The 11,454-nt window shown below is 37.1% G+C and overlaps 3 protein-coding genes across 3 annotated transcripts in view; 1 reads left to right on the forward strand and 2 right to left on the reverse strand.

Annotated features, from left to right (window-relative positions):
• The window catches only part of LOC109543364 (acid phosphatase type 7), a 41,657-nt gene extending 39,303 nt beyond the window's left edge, over positions 1-2,354 (reverse strand). Inside the window, exons 1-6 of the mRNA XM_019913045.2 lie at positions 1,883-2,354; positions 1,200-1,408; positions 1,045-1,142; positions 792-992; positions 519-738; positions 273-467 (exon numbers count right to left, since the gene is read on the reverse strand). Coding sequence (XP_019768604.2) covers positions 273-467; positions 519-738; positions 792-992; positions 1,045-1,142; positions 1,200-1,408; positions 1,883-2,180 — 1,221 coding nt within the window. The 5' untranslated portion in view covers positions 2,181-2,354. The remainder of the gene's footprint in view (positions 1-272; positions 468-518; positions 739-791; positions 993-1,044; positions 1,143-1,199; positions 1,409-1,882) is intronic.
• A 185-nt stretch (positions 2,355-2,539) lies between these two features.
• On the forward strand, positions 2,540-6,806 carry LOC125505507 (seipin-like). The gene is made up of 6 exons (XM_048669454.1): positions 2,540-3,025; positions 4,216-4,379; positions 4,525-4,727; positions 4,787-4,925; positions 4,982-5,107; positions 6,333-6,806. Exons 1-6 carry the CDS (start codon positions 2,736-2,738, stop codon positions 6,419-6,421), a joined length of 1,011 nt encoding a protein of 336 aa, XP_048525411.1. The 5' UTR covers positions 2,540-2,735; the 3' UTR covers positions 6,422-6,806.
• Positions 6,807-6,844: 38 nt separating this feature from the next.
• On the reverse strand, positions 6,845-10,862 carry LOC125505506 (WD repeat-containing protein 43-like). Its single transcript, XM_048669453.1, has 9 exons — positions 10,605-10,862; positions 10,021-10,262; positions 9,761-9,968; positions 9,518-9,702; positions 9,288-9,456; positions 8,007-8,203; positions 7,718-7,945; positions 7,239-7,489; positions 6,845-7,185 (listed from the first exon to the last, which is right to left on the reverse strand). The coding sequence occupies exons 1-9, from the start codon at positions 10,788-10,790 to the stop codon at positions 7,007-7,009; spliced, it is 1,845 nt and encodes a 614-aa protein (XP_048525410.1). The 5' UTR covers positions 10,791-10,862; the 3' UTR covers positions 6,845-7,006.
• Between the last annotated feature and the right edge of the window lie 592 nt (positions 10,863-11,454).

Here is an 11,454-nt window from a genome sequence, read left to right on the forward strand (position 1 = left end):
AAATAGAAGACCTTAGTTCTAAACACGCTCAAAAGCTCATTCAAATCGCACTTTTGCGCGCTCATCAAATGTGACTACGAAAATAACCGGTTTAATGCAAGTGCAGCCGCCCAAGCAAACAATCCTTGAACTTTCGCTATTGTATAGAAGCCACTTGAGTGTATAAACACTCAAAAATAACCAACATTTGCACCATTTATTCAGGCGTTTGGCAAGACTTTTTGCCTTGAAACGAAACGAAATGAAAAAAGGCGTTTCACTCCAGTACCGACCTGTTCCCAGTAGAGATGCGTCCTATTGAAAGCCCTCAGCCGAGTGTAGCCATAATCGCGACTAATAAAAGCCGACCAGTAGGGTCTGGTGGTTGTGAAGTTTTCCCTGCCCTCAACGCAGCCGGCCGATCCAGTCACAAAATGCACGGGGGCCTTAGGATTCGTGTAAGGCGCCTCGTAGCTGCCGTTGTAAACCTGCAATTAGGCTCATTTTCCAACGCTCCAATCTCGAAAATCCGAACCCACCTTGTAGTCGTAGATCGGCCACAGTCTTTCATAGCTGTGCTCGTGGGCCCAAATCTCCAAATCCACCCCATAATTGCAAAGAAGATTCTCCAAGCCAAACATGTGAAGAAACGGCAGCCCCACTCTGGTGAGCGTTTCGTGATGGGTGCAGTCGTCAGGGTTCAGGTTGCTGCAGTACATCGGCCGGTGCCCAACCACAACGATCCACGGGTGTTTCTCCCTGGAAAACATCCAGTTTTTTAACGGAAATTGGTCGACCGTTGACAAACGCACCGGTTCTCCGGCAAGTTGGCCTGGATTAGGTCGTTCTTCAGCCACTCGAACTGGAACACCAGGCTTTTGAGTCCGAAGTTGAGAAAGTAGTAGAGCTCGGTGGAAATTGAGATGATATGCATGGGGCCGATATCGAAGCTGTACATCACAGAGTCTGGGGCGCCGGGCATGCTAAATCTCGCTTTGTAGTTGCTGAAGTTGCTAAAAGACACCGTGCAACTATAGGGAATTAAAGTGCAAAGCGGCCACCTACTAGGCTTCTTCGTGGTTGCCTGGACAGGTCATGTAGGGGAGATAGGCGGCGATTGGCTCGATTTGCCGCATAAATTCATCGCCCACGTAGCCGTTATCCTGCAAACAATTCAATAGAGTCCAGGAGTGTCTCAAAATAAAGCTGAGAAGCTGTACCGAATCCATATCATAGGCGAAGTCCCCAATGTGCAGCACAGCATCGTACAGCCCCCTTTGAGTCTCCTCCTGCAGTCTCGTGAGCGATTGGGCGTTATCGTTGCCCATATCTCCGTAGATCACCAAATGGGGGGACCAATCGTCCCCAGATGGAAGCGTTTTGAACCAGAACAGGTCGGACCAACCATCTGATCCACCGCAATGATACTCTGAAAACAATTAACACACTTAGAAAACAGATTAAAACATCACCTGGGTTTCTTTGTTACACATGATCTAATTGTACCATTCAATGCTTTGTTTAGATGCCTATACTTGATAATAAACCTTATCTGGGACCGTGCATGAATGTTTAGATTGTTTGTGCATTTTCATCGCAAATAGTCACGATTTTTTACAACGTAGTTTAGCAAATTTAGCTATTTGAATGTTCTGGTCTCACGTTGACCGAAAAGACGTGGCATGCTTTTAATACTAATTATTTGAAATTGACTAAGATATTCTAGAACAGTACAAACGCCGATTCATTCACACTTGAAATTGGTGAGTTTTCGGAAGTGTCCTCGCCATTCTTCCAAAAGCCCGAAAAACTCATAGCTTCAAACAAACATAGCGAAAGCCTAACTCTTTCATTAACAATCGATAGAATCCAGAAGACTGAGATATACAAAAACTTTGCTTACCATATCGACTATCCGGCGCCAGGTCGCTTAAAACCACTCGATGTATATACTGGGAATGCTTCTCAGGGCCCCCGTCTACAAACAACCTCGACTGACCAGTGGCAGTGTTTATAAGGCCCCCTATTCCATACTCCACAATGGAATCGTCTGTGGGATTGTAGGTCGACCAGGTGACCACAATTTGATGAATGTTGTCGCCGAAAGCGATGTGCACCTGCTGGGGCTGCATGTAAAGGGGCGATTTCTGGGCCAAGCCGCAGGCCAAGAAACTAGACGCGACCAGTAACACGTAAAACATGTTGGCGACCTGAACCCGAACTGTGTATGGTGTATTAGTGATAATTAGGCGTCGCAAACATGATAATTGTTTGCCGATAATAAATGTTTATTGATTGTTTTAATGCACTGAACACAGAAACATAACCAAACATTGGCAAAAGGTGACATTTGATGTCAGTATCATAAATAAGTGCCTACTTGATTGGACATGGGAATGTATGTAGAGAAATTTAGGCAATTTGGTGAAATTATAAAAATTAGTTTATTTATATTGAACAAAAACCTTTTTTCTTACTCTTTACTTACGTCATTACCTTCGAATGTGTAATGCCTGCTTCGCCATGTGGCAGGCAGGCATTACACATTCAGCTATCTTCAGTTTATTTTGCTGTACACCAACCTAACCTATATCGCTTCACTGAAACTTGACCCAAGGTTCAAACGTTAACAAGGATTTTTTGAGATATAATTATGAACTTATCGAAAAACTAAAGTCCAATTACAAAACGCTATCATGCATTTAGATAAGTTCACTTGAATTTGGTTACTTTTTCAGGGGGTGTCAACACACGGAATGACAACGATTTCTGGTTTGGTGAGAAGTGTTTTCCAGCTGGGCCCCCGGGGTTTTATAAGGCAGAGGCTGAAATTACCCCTCATCAAATTTATTCATGATACCGTTAGTATTTATAAAAGCCGAACGCAAACGGGAGTAAACAACGTTAAAGATGTGTTAATAAAGGGCACTATTATAGCTTTAATTACATCAATACTAGTATGGCTTTCGATTCTCATGTATATGGCATTTTATTATGTATATGTGCCTAGCCTTAAACATGAACGACCGGTATTTCTGAAATTCAAGTAAGTATTTCCCATAATGTACGAGGTGTTCCATTCTCGACATTTTTATGTGGTATCTCTGTACTTAATTGTAATATAGGTGTCTTATGCTTTTTGGGGCTAACTTAAGAGATACAGGGAAAACCTAAACACCGTCAACTTCAGAATGACCCCAGATTTCCTAGATAGAGACCTTAGTTAAAACGGATACAGAAAAAAGGAAATGTTGGATATAAAAGTTTCTCTTGATAACGGTTACTGAAAAATCTGCCATGTTCAGAAAGTTATCACAGCTAATCTCATTTTTTTTGGTCCTACGTTCTATGTTCTATGTGAATCTAAAAAGGTAGAATTTTAGATTCTCTCTTGAAAAAGATCACACACCATGTATATCGATTGGCTTCTTAATCAATGTACTTAAATTTGAACCACAGTAGACCATGAAACAAGAGGTAATATTCTAGAAACTAAACTATGTTCATATTGTACCAGGAAGCATATTAAGTGTCCAATAGATTTTAACGGGCAGAGACTGGAAGAAATCAACACAAGAATGTAAACGAAATAAAAGATTCAGATTAATGCAAAAAAACTTGTTCTAAACTTTCGTTGTTTTCAACCCATTATGGGCGCCTTTTTTTTAAGGAAGTAGTGGTTTGTAAGTTCTGCAAGCCTTCATGAATTCTCATAAGATCTAAGGTGTTCTTTGATCAAATTGTTCTTGGTATTTGATTTAAGTATGTATGTACAAATATCTGAGGCAGTTAAAACAGCGATTTGTCAATTTACTGTTGCCCACTATTGCTTAAACTAATAAAGTTTTAATAAATTGCCTAGAAAACCAATATCATCCATTGTACCTATAATTTTAAGAAGATAATTTAAATTGCCATCTTAGAGATTAAAATATACATTAATAAAAATTACAATATGTTCTATACATTTTTCAGCTGCTCCGTATACATATTCTGAAAACCGCAGATTATTCAACAATCTTTTAATCTCTTTTAACTTAGAAAATATGGGGTAATTTTTAAAATTTTCAAGTTTAAGTATGATCCAAAAGGAGATGTAACTTTTCAGGTAGCACTAACAATATCCTATAAAAGTGCCAAAAGTGGGACACCCTGTACTTCGCTTCTAAAAAGGCTGAACTAGTGTTTCAAAATAAAACTTCCTTTATAAAGTACTTTAATAATAACCCTTTCCAGACCTTGTGGGGCAACCTATGATTGCAAAGAGAAGCCCGGTATGTGCACTTTTCCTGCCGCCCATGTGCAGTTAACTTCAAAACAGCAAATTCTTATGATGGGACAACCTTATAAAGTGCATTTAGAGCTGGAAATGCCGGAATCTCCAGTGAACAGAGAATTAGGTAGTTATTTTTGGCTTTTTGGCCACACACCAACAACACATTAATTTGATGACAGGCTCACTAAAACCATGGATGACTTTGTCCATTCCTATTTAAACCCCCCGATGAGAGAAAAAACGACTAAATATCCAAAAAACTGTTTTAGGCATGTTTATGGTTTGTGTCGATTTCAAATCGCACGATGGGTCAACGTTGGCCAACTCCTGCAGGTCTACAATGCTGCACTACAAAAGCATCTTTCTAGATACGTTATATAAAGTCGTTTTTATGCCGTTTTTTATTTTCGGATCTAGTGAAGAAAAGCAGATAGTCCATGTAGAGTTGTTTTCCGACTACGAGGAATCACAGGTGAAAAACAAAACCTCAGAAATCAAACACATAGAATTAATAATGTTTCTCTGTTCTAGTATAAGCCAGTCACTGATATTTACGTGGAAGTGCAATCAAAACGCATAGAAATTTATTCAGCTAAATTTTCAGTAAATGCGGAATTTTCGGGGCTGAGATATGTCATGTTCAACTGGCCAGTTTTATCTGCCGCTCTAGGTAGGACTTGGAACGTTCGAGAGGGAGTTTCAACTCAAACCGTTCTTGTTTTGTAGGAATAACAGCTAATTTATTTTTTATTGCTCTGTCCTGCCTAATGAGCTGGTATCAGCTGATCAATTCAGAAGAATATCGCAGCTACATTGACTCCGATAAAAGCCTGAATGTGTTACTTGAATCTGGTAAGTTACTCTCAAGTGCACGAAACAAATCATACAAATGTTTACATACAGTTCTCATATCATAGCAATTGCTCAAATAATAATTGAAAATTTAGTTATTTGAGAAAGGTATTGAACGAAAAAAATGTTTTGAGATAAAACTACTCCTGCTATGCAACACATTTTATATCAGAAAAGCCCCGGCAAAGTTCCATTTATTTAAATTTATTTATACATAGGTTTAATAAAAAAAACTGCTGATATGATTATCGATTTTTGGCAAAACCTTGATCGTAAGAAATATATTGTTTTCATCACTTAAAATGTGTGCAATTGAAAAAAAACCAACAATCTGCCTTCTTTGATAAATAACCGTGTTGGGCCTAAATGAAATATTTTATGAACAAATTACTTTTAAGCTTTCCAAGATAAAAAAATGTATTAGCGAGAGAAATGCGCATCTGTCCACTGTAAGCTTTTACATGTTTTTATGCAATTTTCATTTACTTGCGAAGAAAGAAACAATAAACCGACTGAGCTAAACCCTTTTAGGGTAGAACTTCCCTCTTCCGCAATACTTTAATTTTTGGCGGCAAGCTACCCCACAAAAGGAAAAAATTGTGTTGAAATAACGCAATACATAGGGCGACTGCTTAAAGACCGGGACATATTTCACCGCTCAGTTTTTGTTCAGATTTTTGGCTCCGATAGTCATGCAGAGCTGCCATTCGCAAATCTAAGGGCCAGCAATATTGCAGCGGAGGTTTCAAAAAATTATTATGTGTATCTTGTTGTCTACACAACGAGGAAGAAGAAAACGAAGATATTTGAGAGAGAACAAGGGACAACGCAGATTTTGGGTCCATGCTGCTTGAAGAAGCAGACCTGATGAAGGAGAGTTTTTCTCGCTTTTATCTCATCTGTTGGACGACGAAACGAAATTGTATAAATATTTTAGAATGTCGGCGTTTAGTCTTTTGCATAAAAAACTGCAGGAAAAATACTGTACCGAATATGTCCTCACTTCTTCAATTAGTTCCTCAGGTTTTATTAAGCTCATTTCTGAGATTAGGACCGTTTTCCCTTCCTACGGAGCCCGATCGGATAAATATGTCCCGGCCTTCAGGCGGTTTTTAATTCGAAACTACGTAAACCACAATGTTAAAATGTAAACATGAGAACAGTATGTAAACATCTAACAAAACATTCCATGAATAAATATTTAAGTTGGGGCAACGTATTCTAGATTCTGATACATCTAACACGGATGAAGATGAATCCAGTTCCCCCACACTCAGGAAACGGGGAAAAGTGGAAATTGAACAACTGCATTAAAACAGTTCTTATTGATCGGATAAAGAAAAGTCAAATAAGGACAATAGCCAATCGTCGTAACTATTTTCCTCAATCATACCTCGGTCCTCATCCTACAGTTTGACCGATTTTGCCTCTTGAAACGACTCAATCATAAGCATGCGGGAGTTAAAAATACTCCAAAAGCGTATAAGCTTTTAGACTCCCATCTAGATTAGCAACTGAAAAACTTTAGTTAGCTTTATTTTTGCAATGGACTTGCTTCAGTCCATTATAGACAAGGTATTTTTGTTATTTAATTTTAATAAACAGACTGGTTCAACTAATGTGTGTTGGTTTATATAATATAAATATTACAAACAATGTTCATCATTTGCAATAAAGTATTCTCGCAGTTTGTTTCAAACATACGTATTTTCAATTGATCTAAAAAATACATCCAACTCTTGTACGAGGTTATATTGGCAAACAGTTTTAAAACACATGTATTTCCAACTGATGTAAAAATATATCATACTCTTATACAAGGATTATTGGTTAAAACGTAAAAAATGGAAAAATGTTCATTCTTAATTTGATTCCCTCGAAGAATGAAACATACCAATTTTAATCGGAATCCTGCCCATCATCAACCATCACTACAGAATCATCAGAGTCTGATGTGCCGTCCATATGGTTTTCTTCGTCCGTGTTTTCATCAACCGGCTCATCTTCCCAATTTTCAGGTTCACTATCTGATCCAATTTCCATCACTTCTTGGTCCTCTGATTCCGAATCACTGGTGTCTAAAGGCAAAATTTTAATTATTTTACGAACCACACCAAAACTTGAAACCAACCTTTATCGATGAAAACCAGAAGGGCTTCCTCATCGTCTTCATCATAATTTTCGGCATTATTTATGGTGCTCACTTGCGGAACTAACAGTTCTAATTTGCCTCTAAGTCGGTGAAGGGCAGTCTGGGAATAAATCCGATGCTGAATAGTCCCTAAAGCACTCGAAAACATTTCTGATAGATTAGGGTTTGAAATTAGAACTCCGGCGTGGACCTGCGCCATATGTTTCAACCATAAGGCTCCATATCGACTCCTAAAATGAATCAATGAAGTTAACATTTATAAAAAGATTAACTTTTGAAGATAAACAAGACAGAGTTACAAGTTTAAGACAGAGATAATTCCATTTTTTGACTGGGTTTTACTTGAATAGAACTTTATAACAAATTGTCACGTAATTTCAAGCGAAAATAAACAAATTAAACAATAAGAGTTGGCCGCACAAGTGACTAAGTTTGAAATAATAATGAATGTTACTTACACAACAGTCTTTCCATGAACAAGACTGGACAATTCCTTGATTAGCGGTTCAAATACCGTGACAGGAAGCCTTTTAACGGTATTCCTAATGATATTTTCATCCGTTCGCCACAGGGCAGTTCTCAGGATGTTCTTGTCCTTACTGTGTAATCCTTGGAGTAACAGTTGAGCTACATTATTTACTTTCGGAACTTTGCCCTCGGCTTTGCTCAGAGTCAAATTCTCCAATCTGAAGGAAACGTTTGATGTGATTACATGAAGCAGAACGCAGAAGATGCGAAAACGTTTACCTTTGTTCCATGGGTATTTCATCTTGCTGGCCCACTTTCCTCTTGGTATGTGTGGCAGTTGATTGAGTAGAGATATAATTAACATTGTCTCCAACCAGGGGCTTTTTTAACTTTGTCACCTGCTCATCTTTACATTTTTTTGATGATGCTTGTTGATCAACCCTGATTAAGACCTCCAATTTTTTCGACGTTAGCGTCTAAATTGGAAAAGTGATTAAGTAACAAATTTCAAAAATATTCTGCTTTAAAATGGTTCTTAAAAAAACAAATAATTGGGAATTTGCAGCACAATTTCCCATCATTTTTCTAAGACCTACGCATAGAATATGACCTATTTCCTTAGAATTACTTCATATACATGGGTATTCCTGCTAAAACATCCAACATTTTGTACACACCAATGTTATTGTAAGGAGCTTATTTGAGTTGAAAAAATATACAATTTACAAATATCAAAAATACAATTAAATTGGCGGTTTTTTAATCTACTGGAAAACGCTTGCTATTTTCAAAGTTTATATCGCACTGAATCTGTACCTGTAGCTTGGATCTTTCAAAAGAAAGTGAGTTTAAAAACATTTATTTTTCGAACAACATTTGTACGGCCGTTTAATTCACGAAAAAGTATCCCTTTATTTGAATATTTCCGGACGCAAAAAATTTCATTAACGTTTATAAAGTTGGCACAAAACAGGTTCCACTGCGATTTAAATAAAATTTGAAGCGTTTGAGATACAAATGCATTGTATAGGGTGTGCGAGTTTCAAACTTCTGCCTATTTTGGTATCTAAGCCAGGAATGTTGATAGAAGTTTGTAATTGTCTGAAAACGCTCATTTCTAGGTAAAAAATTACGTCGGCAAAAAGCAGGTTTCAATGCGTGTTAAATGTAATTTTGCATGCAGTTATATATGAAAAACGAACATTTCTAGGACAAAATTTGCAAAGTTGGCATAATTTAAATGAAAATTTGTTGACTTTAAAGCGAAGTGTCTCCTATAGGTGTGCAAGCTTTGAATTGAGAGCGAAGAATTTTTAAAGGAGAGCACGCAAAGTTGCAAAAAATCAGGCTTCGTTGCTATTTAAATGAATTCGTCGAAACGTTAAAACTCAGTCCCTTATAGTGAGTGGCTCAACTTGATACCAGCATTGCGTTAAGAACTTAACGTTAACGGAAAGCGTAGATATGTTTTCAAAAGGGATGCTAAAGTAATCATTTTGAAGAGTTTTAATAGGAAATCATGAGAAACCAACTCAGATGAGCAACAAAACATTAACATACCACATTTTCGAACGTCAATAAAAGCTCTGAACCATATCCCAAAGACAGAGTTTCGCCGTCTAAAAACCTGGCGCCGCAAATTTTGATGGGTTTTACAGACTCATTAGACTGTCCTGTATCAGACACCACTTGAAGGGTGGTTTTGGGTTTGAGAGGCTTATCACACTTGCTGGAACACAAAGAAAAATAATGTTCATTTACAGTTAAACTTATGCTAATATATTATTTACCCATTGAGCTTGTGATGATAGACGTGAAGGCTTCCATTTCTTGTTGCTGCGGCTACACTGGCATTACCCTCTACTGAAATATACACTGAGACATGAATGGCAACGTCTTGCAATACGTAATTGGAAACTGCGTTTTTCAATTTGCTTTCGCTGTTTAAATTCCAGCAACTTAAAAGACGATCGGCCTGTAAATATCGCCAGTTAAAATGGGTTTTGACGAGAATACTGCGGCGTTTAAATTACCTTCGAACCGGTTAGAATATACGGGCCAGCACTAGGAAGATGTACATAGTGCATAATATTTATTTCAGAGCTGTGCCCTGTAAACGTCCTCAACACTTCTCTAGTTTCAATATTCCAAACCTTAATGTTCTTTGCGGCAGTTATTAGATTGTTCGTTTCTGGAACTGCCAGTATTGATGTAATATTCTCGTAGCCTCCCTTCCACTGGCTGCAATATATGAGCTGTGAATTTTTCCCGATTTATAAACTGGTTGAATCACCTTTTTATGTTCCTGTCTTTGATGTTCCATTCCAGAATATTATTATCAGCACCGGAGTACAATAGATGATCATTTACAGCTGATAAGCAATTCACCGGCAAATTGGTGTTACTGTTTATCGTATTTTCTATACCACCTTTGGCAATAGAGTAAATTAAGATGATACCAGATGTGGTTCCCAAAATTATGCTCGGCGGCTTTAGATCATGTTTTCGCTTCTTTTTCTTGGGAGATGGTAAATCCTAAAAAAGTCAATGAAAAGATGAAATGAGTTTAAGTTTGTATGTATATACGGATTAATTTTACTAATAGAGAATATAATTCAAAAATAATTCGTTCTCTATATCAAAAAAACCCTCACTATCCAGTCGTAACTAAAAAGTATGGAAAGTCTATATTTTGCCAAAATTTTAAGACCCAAAATTTGAGCCGAAATGTCCATATACAAGTACACTGTAGTGTATGTTACCACAGTTATAAGAATGTGACCATTGCGGCCACCTCAACCATACAGAAACTAGGTACTTACCGGATAATTGCGATTGAATAAATACAAAATAATTGCTTGAATTTTTAAATATTACCTTAGCTGCACCTTGAGAACTGCTCCAGAACTGCAAACATGTACATGGAGTGGTTAAATGGAAATCGGGTGTAAATTCTTGATCCAGTGAACTAGACAAAGTATTCCATATTTTAAGCTTTCCATCTGAGGAAATATTTGCGAAATATTTCCCGTCCTCACTAAATGCGCCACTTTGTAGAGCCATCTCAAACAACACACGCACCACACATGCGAAACTTTTAAACTTCTAACCTTAAATGACGAGGTTAGGTCCGTTTGGTTGTCACGGCCGGTCTTTAGCAGTTTCCCCACCAAGTAGTGCGTCTTTTTACTCGATACTTGACAACAGGGAACAGCTTTTCTCAAATTAAATATATATTTTAGATTAATAAACAATATTTTCGATTAATTATCAATCATAATTAACGAAAAATTTACAGGGTAATTATTTTTATTATTAACTCACTGAAATTATCATACCTGTTTGTTAAATATATTATTTTGCTACTATCATTATATTCACCTAACTTATTATTCCTGTTACTTAATTTTAGATACGTAATTTATAATAACGAATTGTGAACAAATATAACTAAGGTAAATATTAAGTTCAATTTATGTTTAGCCTAACCTACAAAATAAATTTAAACTAACCGGAACCAACCGGAACCTAACCTATCCTTTCTTGCTTGTTTAAAATGTTTTTATTCGATTTGTGTTTGAAATAATGCGTTTTGTTTATTTGAAAATATTAGCAAAGCCGGAAAGAAACACTGAGATTTCCAAGAACGTCAATATTATCTGATTTTTAATGTTTGATACTTAAATCACCGATGTTTTAGTTTTCTCTGAAAAATGTAATATTTAAC

The sequence above is a fragment of the Dendroctonus ponderosae genome, unplaced genomic scaffold (assembly GCF_020466585.1).
Source record: "Dendroctonus ponderosae isolate FM_Combo_2020 unplaced genomic scaffold, Dpon_F_20191213v2 Dpon_F_20191213_8, whole genome shotgun sequence".
Taxonomy (NCBI): domain Eukaryota; kingdom Metazoa; phylum Arthropoda; class Insecta; order Coleoptera; family Curculionidae; genus Dendroctonus; species Dendroctonus ponderosae.